Source organism: Neodiprion fabricii, chromosome 5 (genome assembly GCF_021155785.1).
Source record: "Neodiprion fabricii isolate iyNeoFabr1 chromosome 5, iyNeoFabr1.1, whole genome shotgun sequence".
Lineage (NCBI taxonomy): Eukaryota > Metazoa > Arthropoda > Insecta > Hymenoptera > Diprionidae > Neodiprion > Neodiprion fabricii.
The window spans coordinates 28,247,218-28,266,076 of record NC_060243.1 but is presented as its reverse complement, the minus strand read 5'-3'; the positions used below and the strand labels follow the sequence as shown (position 1 = coordinate 28,266,076).

The following is an 18,859-nucleotide window of genomic DNA, read 5'->3' as shown; positions in this document are numbered from 1 at the left end:
CAAACAAATGAGTAAAAAAAAAAAAAAAAGAAGAAGAGAAACCAAACAAACAAAGCACTAATGACATACCGTGAGCCGCAGCTTTCGAAGGCTATTGGTAACGATAGGAAGACAGACGTGCCGGGGGGGGAGGGAGGGTGGGGGGAGAGGGGGAAGGAGATATCTACGATTGCCTGGGTGAGGTCAGTGGGACACGGGCAGTTTGTTTCCATCAGCGGCACCTTTCCGCCCTTCTTCCCCCCTTCCCCCCCCCCCCCCCACCCCCCCCCCACACACACACTTTTTCCCCTCCCTTTTCTCTCTTTTCCTTTTCCTTTTCCTTTTCCTCTTCCTCTTCCTCTTCCTCCCCGGTCCGCTGCTCATCCCCGCGAACACACGCACGCACACGTGCCCAACTTTCCGAAGCAATAAATATGGGGTGAAGCAGAGGGTGGTATCGAATCGGGGCGAATAAAGATAAAAAGAAATTACAGGCCTCTCAGACGCACTTCGACTCCCCGGATCATTCTCAGCGTATCTTCTTGCTCTCTTGGCTCCGAGGGTAGAGGCATTCGAAATCCCCTACCGACACCCTTCACCAGTCACCCTTCCACTTTTCTCGACCTCCCCCCCCTCCCCTCCCCTCCCCTCATACCATGCGCCTCCGCCGTGCTCTTAACCTGAATTATAGATGTCCTTCGCAGGACCCATCGGCCCATCTTCGCGTGAAGGATGGAATCCTTGAGACCTTATACCTTACATATATATATATATATATATATATATATATATGTATATATAAATATACCACGGACTCCACGCTTCTGTACATACATGTGGCAAAACCGTCCCGCTTCGGGTATATTGGATACCTTGGAAAGCCGAAACCTTCGTCCCTCCTACGGCCGGCATAAGATTGTCCGACTCCTACAGGACTGCCGGATAAATTCTGGTGATATTTGGCCGCGACGTACTTTATGGAGTTTCATCTGAAAAATACCTAACCTAACACCCCTGGCGGGGGGAGTGGGCGGGGGGGGGGGTGATAGAGCCGTTTGTCGGAGGCTCAATTGCTTTTTGACTTACTGCTGCAAGCGGCCAGCCCTTATTTTTTTTTTTTTTTTTTCTTATTTTTTTCTACTCCAACATCCCTCTTCGTTTCGACTCTCTATTTGAGCTTCTGCGTACGACGTTATAATATCCTGCACACGCGATCTCTCACCGACGGTGGCTTTTTCATCCCTCGACACCCTTTTCTCGATCTCTCCATTTTCTATTTCGTTGGGTTTACGTTTTTACGTTTTTTTTTTTTTTTTTTTTTTTTTATTTCTTTTATTCCTCACCCTTCAAACTGGAACGGTCAGCTTTCACAGCTTTCACCCTCGACGTTTGACCCACCGTTGAGTGTAACGCACATGTCGAAAAAAACGAAACGCTTTTCGTTTCACGCTCTTCTTTACACCCGGAATCTCACGGATTGATCTGCTTTTTACGCTCCACGTTTATACGGACTTTGAGAACCGAATCTGCAACTTGATTATAGGGTATTGAAAAAGTTTTTTTTTTTAAATCCAGTGAAAATCGAAACGATCCCCGGGAGTTTTATCTGCTTCGGAAAGTGTGTACAGTGGAATCTCCGATTTTCACATATAAGTTCAAAATCCGGATGATGCAGGAATGAAAATATTGTACTTCGTTGACGTCGGGTGGATGAAAGCGAAATATACAGCTACCGAAAAACTGTCTGCCCAGCGATTGGCTTCCAATAGTGTTCGCTGTTGATCGACTTTTAACTCTGAATCTGACGTTTTTTCATCGCATCCGTTCAATGGCGCAGAATCGACTCTAAATTTGGACGCCAAGTATTTTGCCTCCGAAGTTATATTATACCTGGTATTGAAGGTTGAGGAGGAGTTTGGTAGCAAACACTACTTACCCGAAAAATTTGGTCAACAAAATAAAAACCATCGCAATTTTCAACTGAACCAACACTGGTGACAAAAATTATTAATGCGAGAGTGAAATGATGGAAAAGAATCATTAATAAAATGTTTAATGAGCTGTTGCGTTAAACGATATTTGACTTCCATTGTATTCGTAATATCTATACTACGTTTATTATTAAAAACAAAAATTTCGGTCGGTTGGATTGAAAAAAATACTCGTACAGATACACTTAAGCTAATATATGAACGATTGATTAACGAATCGACTGTTTTATCCTCACAAAAATTTTCTTTCCTCAAAGTGAAATTTGCACGAACACGATCGGAGGTGAAGCTACACTTGAAGATTTTTCGAAAATGTTGAATGAAATTTCGCTTATCTCGTTTCTCAGGGAGTGCGGAAATGTCTGTGAATTTGACGTTAACTGGAACGGAAATTCGAGGAACGAAGACGGTTCTCGGTCGAAGTGGCAGGTTCTGTATAAGCGAACGCAGACCGTGTGTATTCCACGTTACCCTGCACACGTTACTCGCGCATCATGCATATAGTACGAGAAAAAGCTTCTCGGGTTTTCGTAAGATATCTTTCTACCTTGAGAAACTAGACTTGTTGGACGGAGCCGATATTACGACGCGGAAGCTCTAAAAGAACCGCCTTTCTCGACGGAGTTGCGTCGCCTCACCTCGCCTCACCTCCGCGTCAGCGTTTTTGAATTTCAAGAAAATGAAGCACCTTGATCGCATTTTCGCCAAGCCTTGCGTGGAACATCGAATATAATAGATTTGTGTTATTTCATATACCACACGAATCAGAAAACAATTATAAATAGTTGGGATCAAAATTGTACAGCTTTTGAACAAGGAAGAAATCACTTTTGCTGGACTCTGAAAATTTTTCCAATTTTTCCTCATATCTATTATAAATCTGTTTTAAGATCGTCCTGAAATATCTGGAACAGTAAATCGAGTCACCCCTATTCAGTAAATAACTCACAACTTGCAAGCTAATTAAGCTACAATATTTTGCAGGGTTTGGAAAATTTTTTCAATATTTCCTGGAATTTTCTATAATTCTCTTTTTAGATCGTCCTGTAAAGTCTAGAAGAATGAATCGAGTCATCACTATTTAGTGAATAATTCATAACTTCCAAACCCATCAAGCTGCCTTATTCTCCAAGCTTTGCAAAAAATTTTCCAATCTTTCGTGGTCTCCTGTCATGTTTTTCAGACTCTTACAAACTGGCCAAAAATTCGGGTTGGTGTAACTGAGATTGCTGGGTAAATCCGCATGAAATTCCCGGTTTATTTGTAGCCCGGTAATGAAATGGAAAAATTCCTATAACGCATACGGGCAAAATTTTAACGGTTGTGGACACAAAAACTAGCTAAGTTTCCGGTCGGACTTTCGTTCGGAAAAACTGGCCACGTTCAGTTTGGCAGGGACCGATGAAATAACCGAAGAATCGTAAATGGGTGGCTGTATATATACGAACGAACGTAAAATAGCGATTAAATAGAAAGCTACGAGCGCAAAGCTTTTCTCCATCGGTTGTGCGCGTTGCTGTAACTTTCGGTCTGGGCTCCAGGCTATAAATACACGTAGATTCTCGTGACGATTGTCATTCGCAAAATTTGTTCCAGGGCATTTTTCATTGGTAGGTTGATAAAATCCGATCATCCGTGATCCGATATAAGTAATTCGGCACAAATTTTGAGGGTCGTATGTGAATTTTCTGGATTTTGACCCTCATAAACGTCTTTTTCCGAACTTCATTTGATCTTTTCCCTTTCGCTCTCTCTCTCTCTCTCTCTCTCTCTCTCTCTCTCTCTCTCTCTCTCTCTCTCTCTCTCTCTCTCTCTCTCTCTCTCTCTCTCTCTCTCTCTCTCTTTATTCTATTGCTGATTTTTTTTTTCACTTCCAAGAAACGCGGAGGGTGCAAAGCTGCAGCACTCGGGGCGTTTCGAAAATTGACTCGATGTGTGTTTTGAGCCGAGTCAGGGGCGAATTATATTTTGAAAAATAACATTCGAGGAGGGGTTGGCCACTTTTCGCGGGGCAAAGCTGTTCTGAAAGCGTGACGAGAACGTGTGAAACACGGCTGATTATTCGCCGTGCCGGTTGCGCCTCGGGGTTAACATCCTGGCCACGCAGCCACCCTTGTGCTCGCCAACCCCCCACACCTTACACCCCCGTGGAAAAGTTTATCCTCGATCCGATCCCTTCATGCACTCGCTTCGTGACGTTCGTTCCTCCGAACTCCGTGCAAATTGAAAGGTTAAATCTCATCCGGCGAATCTTCAAATGACATTACAACCCCTGAGGTCGAAATTTTAATCGTTATCAGGGCGTGGGAGTGGCCGAATCAAAAAGCTTCCGTCTTATTACTTTACTAGTCGTGAGTAATTATTTTTATCCAATTCTGAAATAATTGTGTACTATTCTAATTCATTCACTCATTCGTTCGTGGATATTATTATTTGTCACATTTTATTAACATCATTCGGAAATCTGGACAATTTTCTTGGAGTACAGTTGGTTATTTTGCTCTTCGTAATAATACTGAAAACTTTATTTTTCCAAGATAACGATGTAAGTTTTTTATCCTTATTAGCACTATTCGTTTTTCTATTTTTAATTCCGTCTTTGATCGATGAATTCATGAATATGTATTATGCACAGAATTATACTAATTTTTATGTAGGGAACTCAAAATCATTATTCAGTTCCAGAACTATTGATCCCACTAAACTCTCATCTGTGTTATCGGTTATCAAAAACTTGTGGCAACGTATTTTTAATAAAGTCCAATTCCTTGCAGCTTGGCGCACTTGCAACGAATAAAAAAATGCAGTTGCCAAAGTTCTATCAATTTACAGTCTATAAATAATCGCTACCAAGAATTGAAGCGTTCATAAGTAACGTTTGCCTAGTGCAAAACGGAAGCTTCGCGTCTCGTAGAGTCGGGTGGTTCTGGCAGCTCTTGGAGCGGAGAACGAGCTCTCACCATTAGATCACTTTGAAGCTGAGGGACATAACTCGAACGAAAATTGAAGCACTCCTTTCAACGTAATTAGGTAACACTCAAGTGCAGTCTGGGCGTTCAGGATCTCAAGTGATCGAATTCTTGCTCAAACAACAATAAGTCCGAGAGGAAAATTTCGAACGTATGACAAACGGTCGACGGACATTACGATGATCACTGTTCTGATGATCGATAATTGAGACCCATTTCCGAACGAATCGCGATATCGCCGACCAGCTGCTCAAGTGTCAAGCTGGACTTTGCCTTTTCCGTATCTTCCTTCAGCATCTGCATGATCTCCGCTTTTCTTTTTCATTCATATACGAGCTCTCGACGCTTTCGTGGCAAACTTCCCATTGCTAAACCTGTCCTGAATCGGACATTGATCCTCCGCATACCAGCTGCTGATACGCGAATTAGGTTTTGATTTCCCTTCAGGCTCGTTGAGTAATCGACAGATGTTACAGAGAGTCCAATGGTTCGCATAAGCAACTTCGTAAAACTTCTTCCACCAAAAGTAGGACAGGTACTCTTCACGGTTCTTCGATAAGCTGGTCAAAAATTCGGCAAGCTGTTTTGGACTCTCGAAGTCCAGGGCGTCTATGTACGAATGCGGCGGCGCGAATCTGCTGTAATTTGCACCGCCGTAAACCACCGGGATGATGTGGTAACTGAAACAGAATTAAATCTCGATTTGAAATGCCGACGTTCATTGTTATCATGGAAAATTTGATGGCATCTGTGAACCAACGGACTTCCGAAGACCTTGATACATCACAGAGGCAATCAGTAACGGACCTTCCAAGATTATGTGGGACGTAATGGAATCACGAATTCACGAGACTCGAAACGATCCTACGCATCACGGAATATTTCGCATCGCACTTCGAGCACCGCTGGCCTTGAACAATTATTCACGACTCGTTCCAATGACAGATATTAAGATAAGATCATACCTGAGAGCGTTGAATAATTTTTCGGTGACGTAATCCGTGCACAAGGAATTCTCGAACGATAGATAGAAGAAGTAGTCCTTTTCAATGAAATCGGCGAAGCAGTCTGTCGACATGGGGCACTTCGGACTACCGTCGAAGAATCCCGCACAGTACCCGATTACGTCTACCTGCACGTACTTCCGGAGCTCGTTGACGTAGAGTTCGCGCTTGCCCGGAGTCTTGCAGTTGCTGACGAGCCACGCGATGGGTTTGATCTTCCCCTCAAACGTCACGTCGAGCCTGAGCCTCATCGGGTCGTCCGAAGGTTGGGACCATTCAGGATGTTCAAGAGGGGCGACCACCTGGCCGGTATCGATGTTCCGCATCACTTTGTACGGCCAAGGAATGTCGCTGTCGAGTCTGTAGGTTATGGTCGTGTTGAAGAAGTCTTCGAAGAAGGTATCAAGTTGGAATGTCCGCGTGGCCGGACTCTCGAGGTTCACGTACACGTACCGTTGGTGGGGCTCCCTGTATTCGGGAAGGTCGTCAAGGCGCAGTTCGTTGCCATGAAAGAGTATCGCGTCGAATTTGGTCACCTCGATGAGGTTTCTCGAACGCGTTAACTCGCAGTTTTTGTATCCTTTCGAACATCCATCGAAGTGGCCGGTTTCACCCATGTAGAACCACTCGTCACCGAACAACTATGTCCACCATAAAATACGTCGTTCAGTGCTTCAGTCGCATCGAGCGGCTTTCGAATTCAACAAGCTGCCGCTAATTGTGGCAACCATGTGTTCTTCGAACGCTGCTGATGGCGATTCTAAATTCCACAAGGACTTGTCACTGCAAGGGAAATTATTGACAAAGCTACTATCATCCATTGTTTTGATCTCGTCATTTCCGTTTCGTTCATGGATCAATGAGAGCACATTCTGAAAATACTCCTGAAAATCCTCGTCACTTTATTCCGCTGTATTGCTCACTGTGTTTCTTGGCCGTGGATATAACTCTTCCCAACAAAACGTGCTAGAAAGTGAATACGCATTTTCGAAACTCTGTGCTATGCCTCCAGTTCGTTTTTCTTTCAATTTCGTAACAGTGCTGTGAGAGGTGATATAGAAATTGTTCTGAAGTCTGAGCTTCTTTTTTAAAACGAATCTATAGCACCGTTACCATTCCACAGGTTCGTTTTGGATACCTTAAAGTCTTGGCAGTATTCTAAATTCTGTACAGAAAATGTGGGTCGACTTCAGAGTACCAAATTGGATTGGCTGCTGGATGAAGACTGTTCACCACAAGTATTTCGGCAGTAGATATTGGAGTATGCTATCATGTATCAGATAAGATGACTGAAGTGGTACAAAGGCAGTGTCAGCCTTTCGTGGTTACACCTCCAAATTCAATCACGGTGGTCACACTGGAGTCGATTCTACACAATCTGTTTTAAAAAAATACTCGTGAGACCAACTATCGGTCCGATGTGGATCAAGAAATTACGGAACATCCTTTGAAAATTCTAGATTACATACGAAAATTTGGTATGTAAGAAATCAAATGGCAACATGTTAAAAAAAAGTCATAAAAAAGTCAAGTTTTTATAATTCGAACTGAAATTTAGAGGTGACACTTCTTAGATGTGATAGTTTCGAGAAAAGAATAGTATCATGGTGCGCGGTTCAAGAAAGCTTAGTCTTCTTCGCGCAGAACTCGGCGTTCAATTCGTTCAAAAGTTATAGCACTTTAAAAAAACGGTAAATTTACGGAAGCTGTAAAAACGAGTTTTTGACAAAAAATTGTAATAGCCGTACAGAGAGATGGAATTTTTTTAGAGCAAAATGACCAAATATGGGTCCCCTTAAATTACCCAAAGAATCATATAAATTATTTACAAGTCGTTTGAACTTTTTGTCCCGACCTTGCTTGGTGGTTTGAAATGGAACTAGCCTCCAGCTCTCGCCCGAGCTCTCTATCTCTCTCATATCCGTTTACGCTCACACGCGGTCGCTGCGTAGACTGTGCTGTTATCTGCATATATAAATGTGTTCTATACATATACTTAACAGGAAGACACTATTCCATGGACATTATTATCACGTTCGGTATGAAGAATTTATAAATGTTGCCAATAGTGTGTTAGTTGATATTTAGAACGCGTAGAAGCATAGATTCAAGAGCACAGCGTATAAGTAAAAATTGTTTCTGTGTTTACAGACGTCATACTATTGAAGATATGAATACAATCAATCTTACTTTTTCTATAGAGAATTTAATGAGCTTTAACTTTTACAATAACCTACACCGCGATCGGATAACCAATTACCGAGATATGATGAAAAAACTGGATTGGAGTACCTTTTTTCAAGATGGTGGATCGAGCCTTGGAGGTACAGGTCGGGACCGTCACTTCGCAAGTATGCCAAAATAAGGATCTCCACCAATTTATAGCTTTTTACCGGTTCATTTTTCTACTTTTGTTAATTTAACTGGACCATGCCTTATGTACACACAGGTGTCTATCCTGCAGGGAAACGATGTAAGTTCCGATGAGCCTGATAGTGTAGGTTAACTCCGGGGTCACTCTGAAGTTAGAAGTAACGTCAAACGGAATTCGACACACCATCGAATACGTGATCGATCTCCCTCGCCCACCAGCCAGCACTGATCGTTATACTAACTGGATAGTCGGTTGACGCAAAATTCCTCCGCAAAGCCGCCATTTTGTTCGGAGCATCCTTGTGTGGCTGCCTGTTGGCAAGGTTTCAGAGGTTTGCACAGAAATGGGTATTCCAGTCGGTAAGGTAGATCCTAATTTTGACTACGGCATCCCAATAAGAGTTACTATCGAGGTGTTCACCGAGCTCAGAAGTATATTACTGGGACTAGGTACGCTTGTGCAAAAGGCGTGACGGAGGAGTGAGATAGAGAAGCTATTATATAACCCCACTCTCTCGCTCGACAACGTGGTTGACCGATACGTTTTCTCTCAGGCAATCAAACGGAGAGTGAGAGGGACGGAGTATCCAGGGTTATATCTCGCTCTCTCTCTCATCACTACGGCTGCAGATTTCAAGAGGTTGACGGCATGGCACGGTGAGTCTTAATATTTTTAAATGAAAAGTTCGAGGACCCCAAAGCTACGATTGGGAATTTGTTATAAATCGTCTCTATAATACATTTTTCATTAACTTGAAATAATCCCCTGGGCCGTTTTTTTTATTTTTTGAAAATTCGTCAAAATTGCTATGTATAATAACTCAAACGCTAAATAAGCTGGTTCATCCTTATTATACGAGTTTGAATAAGTATTTGAGTAAGTTAAAGTACTTGCAAATCGTTATTATAATAGTAACATGAATATTTATCCTACTTTACTATTTATCGATATGATAATTATTTACTTTATCGATCGTTAGTAATAATGCACCTTTAAATAATAATTCAACAGCGAACAAAATAATCTTTCAAAGCGTTAGGTTTGTTTACATAGGTTTGTTTACATAAAACGAATGCGTGCTACTCCTTTGTTTACATCGAATGACGATAGCAGTATATATATTTACCTGCTTACTCGGAATTATTCTTGTACTTTATAATAAAAAATGTAAATAATCTTTCAAACTATTTTAATATTTTTCTGTAATCTATTACTTTCGAGTTATGTATACTATGAAAATATTGTCAGTTCGTAATGTAACCTGAAAGTGTGAACATCAAAATTAAATTATGCCTCGTACTTTTAGTTAGTGTGTGAAAATGAAACCATTACTTAAAATCAAAGTGCACGCGATGTCGCACAGTGAATGTCGTTTGAAATTGTGCTTGTTGTGTAAAGAGAAAAAAAAAACTATTTTTGAAATAACAGATGCACTTGAAAAGTTAATTAATAAGCATGTGTTTTATGACAGCAATGATGAACGGTTGCCAAAAGCAGTATGTGCCAATTGCAAGAAAAAGATTTACGCAAATAAAAATTCTAGTAATAATTCTATTGTGATGCCAAATTACTCCAATTTTAAGCTATCTAATAATACTCGATCAAATTTTGGAAAACCGTGTTCTTGTGAATTATGTATTACAGTGAAAAATCAAAGTAAATATAATTTTTCACAATCCTCTGCTACGATCAACCGAAAAAAATCAAAGAAAAAAAAATCTGCAAATAACAAATGTGAAAAATGTCTATCAATTATCGCAAAAGGTAAACGCCACAGTTGCACAAATAAACAATTAATACAAAACTTGACTTTATTAGATCAGAAAGTGAAAGAACACATGGTGTGTAACGTAATCAAAGAAAAATCTACCAATCAAACGTGTCAAAAATCTGATTCGATTTTATTATCAAGAGAACAAGGTAAACCAATGGCTATTAGTGTTTTAAAAAATAAAAAAGAAGCTGAACAACTGGTGATGATATCCGCTGAAAATTTATCAAAAATTAGTACTAATTTTGGTTTATCAACTAACACAACTTTAGGAATTGCTAAATCACTTCGAAGTGCAACCAAAAAAAGGAATTTATTTGAATCTAATCTTAAGGAAAAAATCAAAGCTCTAAATCATTCTCTTGACTCCTATTTTGATGTAACAAAATGCCAGTTAACTAGTTCTAAAACGGAAAGCAAGACTAACGAAGAATATTTTGTATTTTGTAAAAATATTCAAAAATTAATCGATGATGTGAAGGACATCCGTGAAGTGGATAAAGCGTTCATTAAAGTTGGTGCAGATAGTGTTGGAGGTTTCTTAAAAATAACATTATCTATTCAATCGTTAGAGAATGAGACAATGCTTCCAAGCCAAAGCAAAAGGCAAAGTTATAATGAAGGAGTAGTTTCCAAGAATTTCAAAGATTCAGGTGTCAATAAGTTATTTTTGATAGGAGTAACCCAATTTTCTGAAGAAAATCACGATAATTTATCAGTTTTATGGAACTTGTTGAATCTAAAGGATTTTGAAGCTAAAGTTTCAGCGGATCTAAAATTATTCAATATATTGATTGGTCTGATGTCACACAGCAGTACGTACCCTTGCACTTGGTGTACCGCTCATAAAGATTTCTTAGACATTATAGGTGTGTTAAGAACGATTGGGAGTTGCATTGAAAATTTCAAAGCTTGGAAAGCAAATGGTTCTAAGAAAGAAGATTGTAAAAATTTTAAAAATTGTTGCAATTTACCCGTAATTTCATCAGATGAAGAAAAGCTAATTACTGACTTGATTGCACCTCCTGAGTTACATTTGTTGATTGGAGTTGTAAACACGCTGTTTAACAGCATGTACAAAAAATTTGAACAAATTTGTGAACAGTGGGCTAAAATGTGCAATGTAAGCCGAGAAATCTTATACGGAAGTGCAGGATTTAATGGGAATTCGAGTAAAACGTTACTGAACAAAGTGGATCTCTTACGTGAAATTTTCACAACAACCTGTAATTTTTCTTGTATGCAATTTGTTACTTGTTTTGACAAGTTCAAAGAAGTTGTAAATTCTTGTTTTTCGATTGATTTAAAATCGGATTACCTTGACAAGATTGCTGTTTTCAAAAAAAGCTATTTAGATTTAGAGATTAAAGTTACTCCGAAAGTTCACGCCGTTTTTTTCCATATTAAAGATTTTTGCGAAAAAAACAAAAAAGGATTGGGATACTACTCAGAACAAGCTGTGGAATCAGCTCATGCAGACTTTAAAAAAATATGGATTAAGTATAAAGTGAAAAAGTCACATCCTAAGTATGCAGAAAATTTACTCAAAGCTGTTCGGGAATACAACAGCAGACATCTTTGATTTGCAAATACTTAAAGTTATAAATATTCAAATACATTTTTTTTAGTTTCTTGCTTGAATGAAATTTACTATGTTTTCTATAAATTTTATGTAATTTTGAGTTTTTTTTAGTTCAAAACGTACTAACAACAAAATACATACACATTGTAAGTTCGTGTAACTTTTTTCAAATAAAAATTTCTTTTTCAAAAAAAAAAATTATTTTATTAATTTTATAAATATGGCTAGTTTTTAGTGATTGTTGAAAAATACTTGAATAAAATATTCATGTTACTATTACAATAATGATTTGCAAGTACTTTAACTTACTTAAATATTTATTCAAACTCGTATCATAAGAATGAACCAGCTTATTTAGCGTTTAAGTTATTATACATAGCAATTTTGACGAATTTTTAAGAAATAAAAAAAACGGCCCAGGGGATTATTTCAAGTTGATGAAAAATGTATTATAGAGACGATTTATAACAAATTCCCAATCGTAGTTTTGGGGTCCTCGAACTTTTCATTTAAAAATATTAAGACTCACCGTGATGGGTGGTTAGTTACTTACCTGCTGCGCAAAAGGAAGGCCGTCTTCAACTGTGGTTTGTCGTTTCGTAAGTTTATTGGGGATTATTTGTCAAGTTTTATTACCTATTTTGAGAGAAGAATGTTATTTGATACACTTGTCGTATGTACCTTCCATAACATCGAATCGTACGGTTTATAGAGTTGCAGATCGTCTTGAAATATCTTAAGTATAAATCGAGTCACCCCTATTCAGTAAATAACTCACAACTTGCAATTTTAATTGCAACAACTTGCAAGGTAATTAAGCTACAATATTCTGCAGGCTTTAGGAAATTTTTGAAATATTTACTGGAATCTTCTATAATACTCTTTTTAGATCATCCGGTAAAATTTAGAAGAATAAATCGAGTCATCACGATTTAGTGAATGATTCGCAACTCCCAAACCGATCAAGCTACCTTATTCCGAAAGCTTTGGAAAAATTTTGCAATCCTTCGTAGTCTCCTGTCAAGTTTTTCAAATTCTTACAAGCTGGCCTAAAATTCGGGTGATTGTAACTGAGAGTGGTGGGTAAAACCGCATGAAATTCCGCGTCTACTTGTAGCCCGGCAATAAATTGGGAAAATTCCTATAACGCATACGGGAAAAATTTCAACGATTCTGGACACATAAACTAAGTGACTTTCCGGTCAAACTTTTGTTCGGAAAAACTGGCCGCGTTCAAGTCGGCGGGAACCAATGAAATAACCAAAGAATCCTAATTCCAGGCGGCTGTATATTTACGATTACTGTAACTTCGATCTAGGCTCTAGATTCGCCTGACATTTGGCATTCGGGAAATTTCTTCCAGCGTAATTTTTATCTGAAGGTAAATAAAACTCGTTGATCCGTGATTCAATATAAGTTATTCGGCATAAATGTTCAGGTTCAAATATAAGTTTTCTATACTTTTTCCCCCCATACGCGTCTTTTTCCGAACGTAATTTCATCTTCTCCCTCTCACTCTCTCTTTCTTCTACTGCTGATTTTTTTCTCTTCCAAGAAACGCGGAAAGTGCAAAGCTGCAGCACTCGGGGCGTTTTAAAAATTGACTCGATGTGTGTTTTGAGCCGAGTCAGGGGCGAATTATATTTTGAAAAATAACATTCGAGGAGGGGTTGGCCACTTTTCGCGGGGCAAAGCTGTTCTGAAAGCGTGACGAGAACGTGCGAAACACGGCTGATTATTCGCCGTGCCGGTTGCGCCTCGGGGTTAACATCCTGGCCACGCAGCCACCCTTGTGCTCGCCAACCCCCCACACCTTACACCCCCGTGGAAAAGTTTATCCTCGATCCGATCCCTTCATGCACTCGCTTCGTGACGTTCGTTCCTCCGAACTCCGTGCAAATTGAAAGGTTAAATCTCATCCGGCGAATCTTCAAATGACATTACAACCCCTGAGGTCGAAATTTTAATCGTTATCAGGGCGTGGGAGTGGCCGAATCAAAAAGCTTCCGTCTTATTACTTTACTAGTCGTGAGTAATTATTTTTATCCAATTCTGAAATAATTGTGTACTATTCTAATTCATTCACTCATTCGTTCGTGGATATTATTATTTGTCACATTTTATTAACATCATTCGGAAATCTGGACAATTTTCTTGGAGTACAGTTGGTTATTTTGCTCTTCGTAATAATACTGAAAACTTTATTTTTCCAAGATAACGATGTAAGTTTTTTATCCTTATTAGCACTATTCGTTTTTCTATTTTTAATTCCGTCTTTGATCGATGAATTCATGAATATGTATTATGCACAGAATTATACTAATTTTTATGTAGGGAACTCAAAATCATTATTCAGTTCCAGAACTATTGATCCCACTAAACTCTCATCTGTGTTATCGGTTATCAAAAACTTGTGGCAACGTATTTTTAATAAAGTCCAATTCCTTGCAGCTTGGCGCACTTGCAACGAATAAAAAAATGCAGTTGCCAAAGTTCTATCAATTTACAGTCTATAAATAATCGCTACCAAGAATTGAAGCGTTCATAAGTAACGTTTGCCTAGTGCAAAACGGAAGCTTCGCGTCTCGTAGAGTCGGGTGGTTCTGGCAGCTCTTGGAGCGGAGAACGAGCTCTCACCATTAGATCACTTTGAAGCCGAGGGACATAACTCGAACGAAAATTGAAGCACTCCTTTTAACGTAATTAGGTAACACTCAACTGCAGTCTGGGCGTTCAGGATCTCAAGTGATCGAATTCTTGCTCAAACAACAATAAGTCCGAGAGGAAAATTTCGAACGTATGACAAACGGTCGACGGACATTACGATGATCACTGTTCTGATGATCGATAATTGAGACCCATTTCCGAACGAATCGCGATATCGCCGACCAGCTGTGCAAGTGTCAAGCTGGACCCTGCTTTTTCCGTATCTTCCTCTAGCATCTGCATGATCTCCGCTTTTCTTTTTCATTCATATACGAGCTCTCGACGCTTTCGTGGCAAACTTCCCTTTGCTGAACCTGTCCTGAATCGGACATTGATCCTCCGCATACCAGCTGCTGATACGCGAATAAGTTTTTGGTTTCCCTTCAGGCTCGTTGAGTAATCCACAGATGTTAGAGAGTAGGTTCGCAGAAGCCACTTCGTAAGACTTCTTCCACCAAAAGTAGGACAGGTACTCTTCACGGTCCTTCGATAAGCTGGTCAAAAATTCGGCAAGCTGTTTTGGACTCTCGAAGTCCAGGGCGTCTATGTACGAATGCGGCGGTGCGAATCTGCTGTAGTTTGCACCGCCGTAAACCACCGGGATGATGTGGTAACTGAAACAGAATTAAATCTGGATTTGAAATGCCGACGTTCATTGTTATCATGGAAAATTTGATGGCATCTGTGAACCGACGGACTTCGGAAGACCTTGATACATCACAGAGGCAATCAGTAACGGACCTTCCAAGATTATGTGAGACGTAATGGAATCACTAATTCACGAGACTCGAAACGATCCTACGCATCACGGAATATTTCGCATCGCACTTCGAGCACCGCTGACCTTGAACAATTATTCACGACTCGTTCCAATGACAGATATTAAGACAAGATCATACCTGAGAGCGTTGAAGAATTTTTCGGTGACGTAATCCGTGCACAAGGAATTCTCGAACGATAGATAGAAGAAGTAGTCCTTTTCAATAAATTCAGCGAAGCAGTCCTTCGACCTGGGACACTTGGGACTATGATCGGAGACTTTCGAACATTTCCCGATTACGTCTACCTGCACGTACTTCCGGAGCTCGTTGACGTAGAGTTCGCGCTTGCCCGGAGTCTTGCAGTTGCTGACGAGCCACGCGATGGGTTTGATCTTCCCCTCAAACGTCACGTCGAGCCTGAGCCTCATCGGGTCGTCCGAAGGTTGGGACCATTCAGGATGTTCAAGAGGGGCGACCACCTGGCCGGTATCGATGTTCCGCATCACTTTGTACGGCCAAGGAATGTCGCTGTCGAGTCTGTAGGTCATGGTCATGTTGAAGAAGTCTTCGAAGAAGGTATCAAGTCGGAATGTCCGCGTGGCCGGACTCTCGAGGTTCACGTACACGTACAGTTGGTTGGGCTCCCTGTATTCGGGAAGGTCGTCAAGGCGCAGTTCGTTGCCATGAAAGACTATCACGTCGTATTTAGTCACCTCTGTGAGGTTTCTCGAATGCGTTAACTCGCAGTTGTTGTATCTTATCGAAAATCCATCGAAGTGGCCGGTTTCACCCATGTAGAACCACTTGTCACCGAAAAACTTTGTCCACAATAAAATACGTCGTTTAGTGCTTCCGTCGCCTCGAGCGGCTTCCGAATTCAACAAGCTGCCGCTAATTGTGGTAGCCATGTCTTCTTTCAACGCTGCTGATGGCGATTCTAAATTCCACCTTATCACTGCAAGGGAAATTATTCCCAAAGCTACTACCTTCATCCATTTTGATTTCATTCTCGGACACTGAAAGCACGTTCTAAAAATCTTCGCTATTCTATTTCACCGTATTGCTCACTGTGATGAAACTTTCCTCAACAAAACACACCAGGAGATAAATTTTCGTTCTTGAAACTCTGTGTAATACTTCTAGTCCATTTTTCGTTCAATTTTACACCAGTGATTTGACAGATGATATCATAACCGCTTGATCCTTAGAGGTAACTTATTGCAATACATAGACAAATGATTGACGAGCCATCTATTGGCCAGCGATAGTTTTGCGTAGCGAGACGAGCTCGCTCGGGACCGTACGCGCCAAGATTCAATCTAGCTCTCTCTACTCCTGGACTCCTTATTAATAGGACATGCCGCACTGTTCATTATGTAAATAGTTATTATACTCTAATAAACTACTTAATTATTAATTGCATAAAACCACACTCCCTCTTTTATATTGTGACGGGTTTTGAGTCCGCACGAATAATATGGGTGGGGGAAGACAATTAGAGACGGGGCGGATATAATCGGTAAAACTTAGTGTGTGTATTTTTGCACCAGGGGTCGACTTAACCTAAGAGGTACAAAAGGGTTGTAGACTTGAGCGGTGGCTGATCACGCCTCAGCCCTTAGCGTTACTTAATACTAACTTACCGATACGCGCGGGGGGGGGGGGGGGAGGAGTGTGGGAGGTGACGGGGAATATGAGGTCGGAAGGGTTGATATGGCGAGGGGAGGGTGGTGTAGAGTGACGGGGAGTGTGTGGTAGACAGGGTTGGTATTGCGAGGGGAGGAGCAGATCGGCGGTAGAATGCAGGCTAATCTGGTGTCGTCGGCGTGTGGGTGGGTGTCTCGAGGTGTGGTGGAGTGTAGCTGGGTGTATCGGTGTGTGTGGGTGTGACTCTCTCTCTTTCTTTCTCTCGGTGTGGTTGAGTGTAGCTGGGTGTATCGGTGTGTGGCTGTGACTCTCTCTCTTTCTTTCTCGTTCGCTCTTAGGCTGGGCTGCTCAGGTGTTGCTGCTGTTACTTCCGTGCTCGTACTGAATCTGGCGCTCGGCTCTGCCGAGCGTCGGGGGGCTTCGGTGATGTTCGGCTCTTCCCCGCGGGTTTGGCGTTTGTTATGACTTGCACTCTAGGTGCAACGTCACAATATCCACACAACTGAAGTCTGAGCATTTTTCCAAAAAATTACAACCGTGAGAATAATTTAATGACCCTGCACGAGTGAGCTCCGTTACCATATCATTGGTTCGTTTTCAAATAGCTTCAAGTTTTGGTGATATTTTAAATTCGATAGAAACGGTGTGTACAGACTTCAGAGTACAAGATTAGCTTGGCCACTGGATGAAGACTATTCGTCAGGTGTATTCCGGCGGTGAATATTGGACTATTGGTGTCATTAATCCGATAAGATAACCGAAATGGTACCAAGGAAGTGTTGAAATCATCGCACCCCGATAACCGTTTCAAGTTGTAGTTCAACAATAAAAATCATGGACACGGTGGTATAATCGGCGTTATCAAAACTCGTGCGCAATTTACACCGAAAATCGAATCGAGTGAGCAGACTCGAGACGAATCACCGTGTGTACATTTTCGGTCAGTGGATGAAGCAGCTTCTCGAAGTTGAATCGATCCTCGGATTCTTCCAGTTCACCGAGCAGCCAACTACCTGCCTTATACACACTCTTGTCTAGTCTGCAGGGGAACGATGTAAACTTTGCCAAGCCTGAGAGTGTGGGTGATCTCCGGGGTCACTCTGGAGTTAGAAGTTACGTCAAACGGAATTCGACACACTGTCGACTACGTGATCGATCTCCTTCGCCCAACGGGCATCGGCTTGTCTCATCTCTTACTCGAGTTCCCTTCACATGCCTGCTCGAACTGCTGTATCCTGATCCCCGAGGACAATGACGAAGAACCAGATGCTCCTGCGTCGAATAACTCGGATGAATCTCCTTCAGGATAACGAGAACGCTGCCATTGACCAGTTACGTGTTATGATCTAGGAGTTGGTTTGAGTCGGATGAGAAACATTGAGCAGCTTCAAAACAGTCAACTTTGCATGTGGACCATATTTCCCTGCTCTGTTACTCAAATAGTTGGTTGTAAAAGTGCGGGCAACTTTTGGCAATCTATTCTGTCTAATTATTTCACAATGCCTTTGCAAGATGCAAAAACAAAATGGTTGTAAATTTATTAATAATTCTCGTAAAGCATATTTTCAAGGACATTGTCGTATAACCAAAAGGGTTCATATCCAGATAGATCCTAATCTTGTAAATAATTTATATATCCGTTCCTTGTGTATAAGTATGAGAAAATGCTTTCGATATGCCAACCAATGAGACCTATCTATGAAATTGCCTGGAAATATCTCGCTTGGATAAATTTTTGTGTTTTTTCACCATCTTAATTGAGTGAATTGATCCTCAATCCATGGGCTCTCACTTCAGTTATCATATTAATTTTCAAGTTTATCGCAATTGTCAAATAACGATTTTTCGAAACGATAATCGTTACAATAACGTTACTCACTTCAGCCTTATTAAAAAACATAAACGTTAACGTAAGGTTATTGTGACGTTCCACTTTCGACCTCCATCCGATATCCACTGCTACACCTCAAAAAGTCCACCTATAAACACTTCCTTAGACTTACAGATTTTGAACTGACACAAATAAAAATTAATTTCGCCGACCGTAACCGCACATTTGATTGATTCAACTTTTT

The 18,859-nt window shown here is 40.8% G+C and overlaps 2 protein-coding genes and 2 long non-coding RNA genes across 6 annotated transcripts in view; 1 reads left to right on the top strand and 3 right to left on the bottom strand.

Annotated features, from left to right (window-relative positions):
* Positions 1–18,859, top strand: part of LOC124182559 (lachesin-like) — a 203,092-nt gene that overhangs the window by 125,905 nt on the left and 58,328 nt on the right. The gene's annotated exons all lie outside the window — the stretch shown is intronic.
* LOC124182561 lies at positions 275–16,933 on the bottom strand. Its single transcript, XR_006870809.1, has 4 exons — positions 16,824–16,933; positions 1,228–1,243; positions 795–800; positions 275–288 (listed from the first exon to the last, which is right to left on the bottom strand). It is a non-coding gene; the product is annotated as an uncharacterized LOC124182561 (long non-coding RNA).
* LOC124182560 (alpha-(1,3)-fucosyltransferase C-like) lies at positions 4,347–6,961 on the bottom strand. The gene is made up of 2 exons (XM_046569998.1): positions 5,905–6,961; positions 4,347–5,619 (listed from the first exon to the last, which is right to left on the bottom strand). The coding sequence occupies exons 1-2, from the start codon at positions 6,558–6,560 to the stop codon at positions 5,265–5,267; spliced, it is 1,011 nt and encodes a 336-aa protein (XP_046425954.1). The 5' UTR covers positions 6,561–6,961; the 3' UTR covers positions 4,347–5,264.
* Positions 6,967–8,325, bottom strand: LOC124182562. The gene is made up of 3 exons (XR_006870810.1): positions 8,236–8,325; positions 7,799–7,908; positions 6,967–7,321 (listed from the first exon to the last, which is right to left on the bottom strand). It is a non-coding gene; the product is annotated as an uncharacterized LOC124182562 (long non-coding RNA).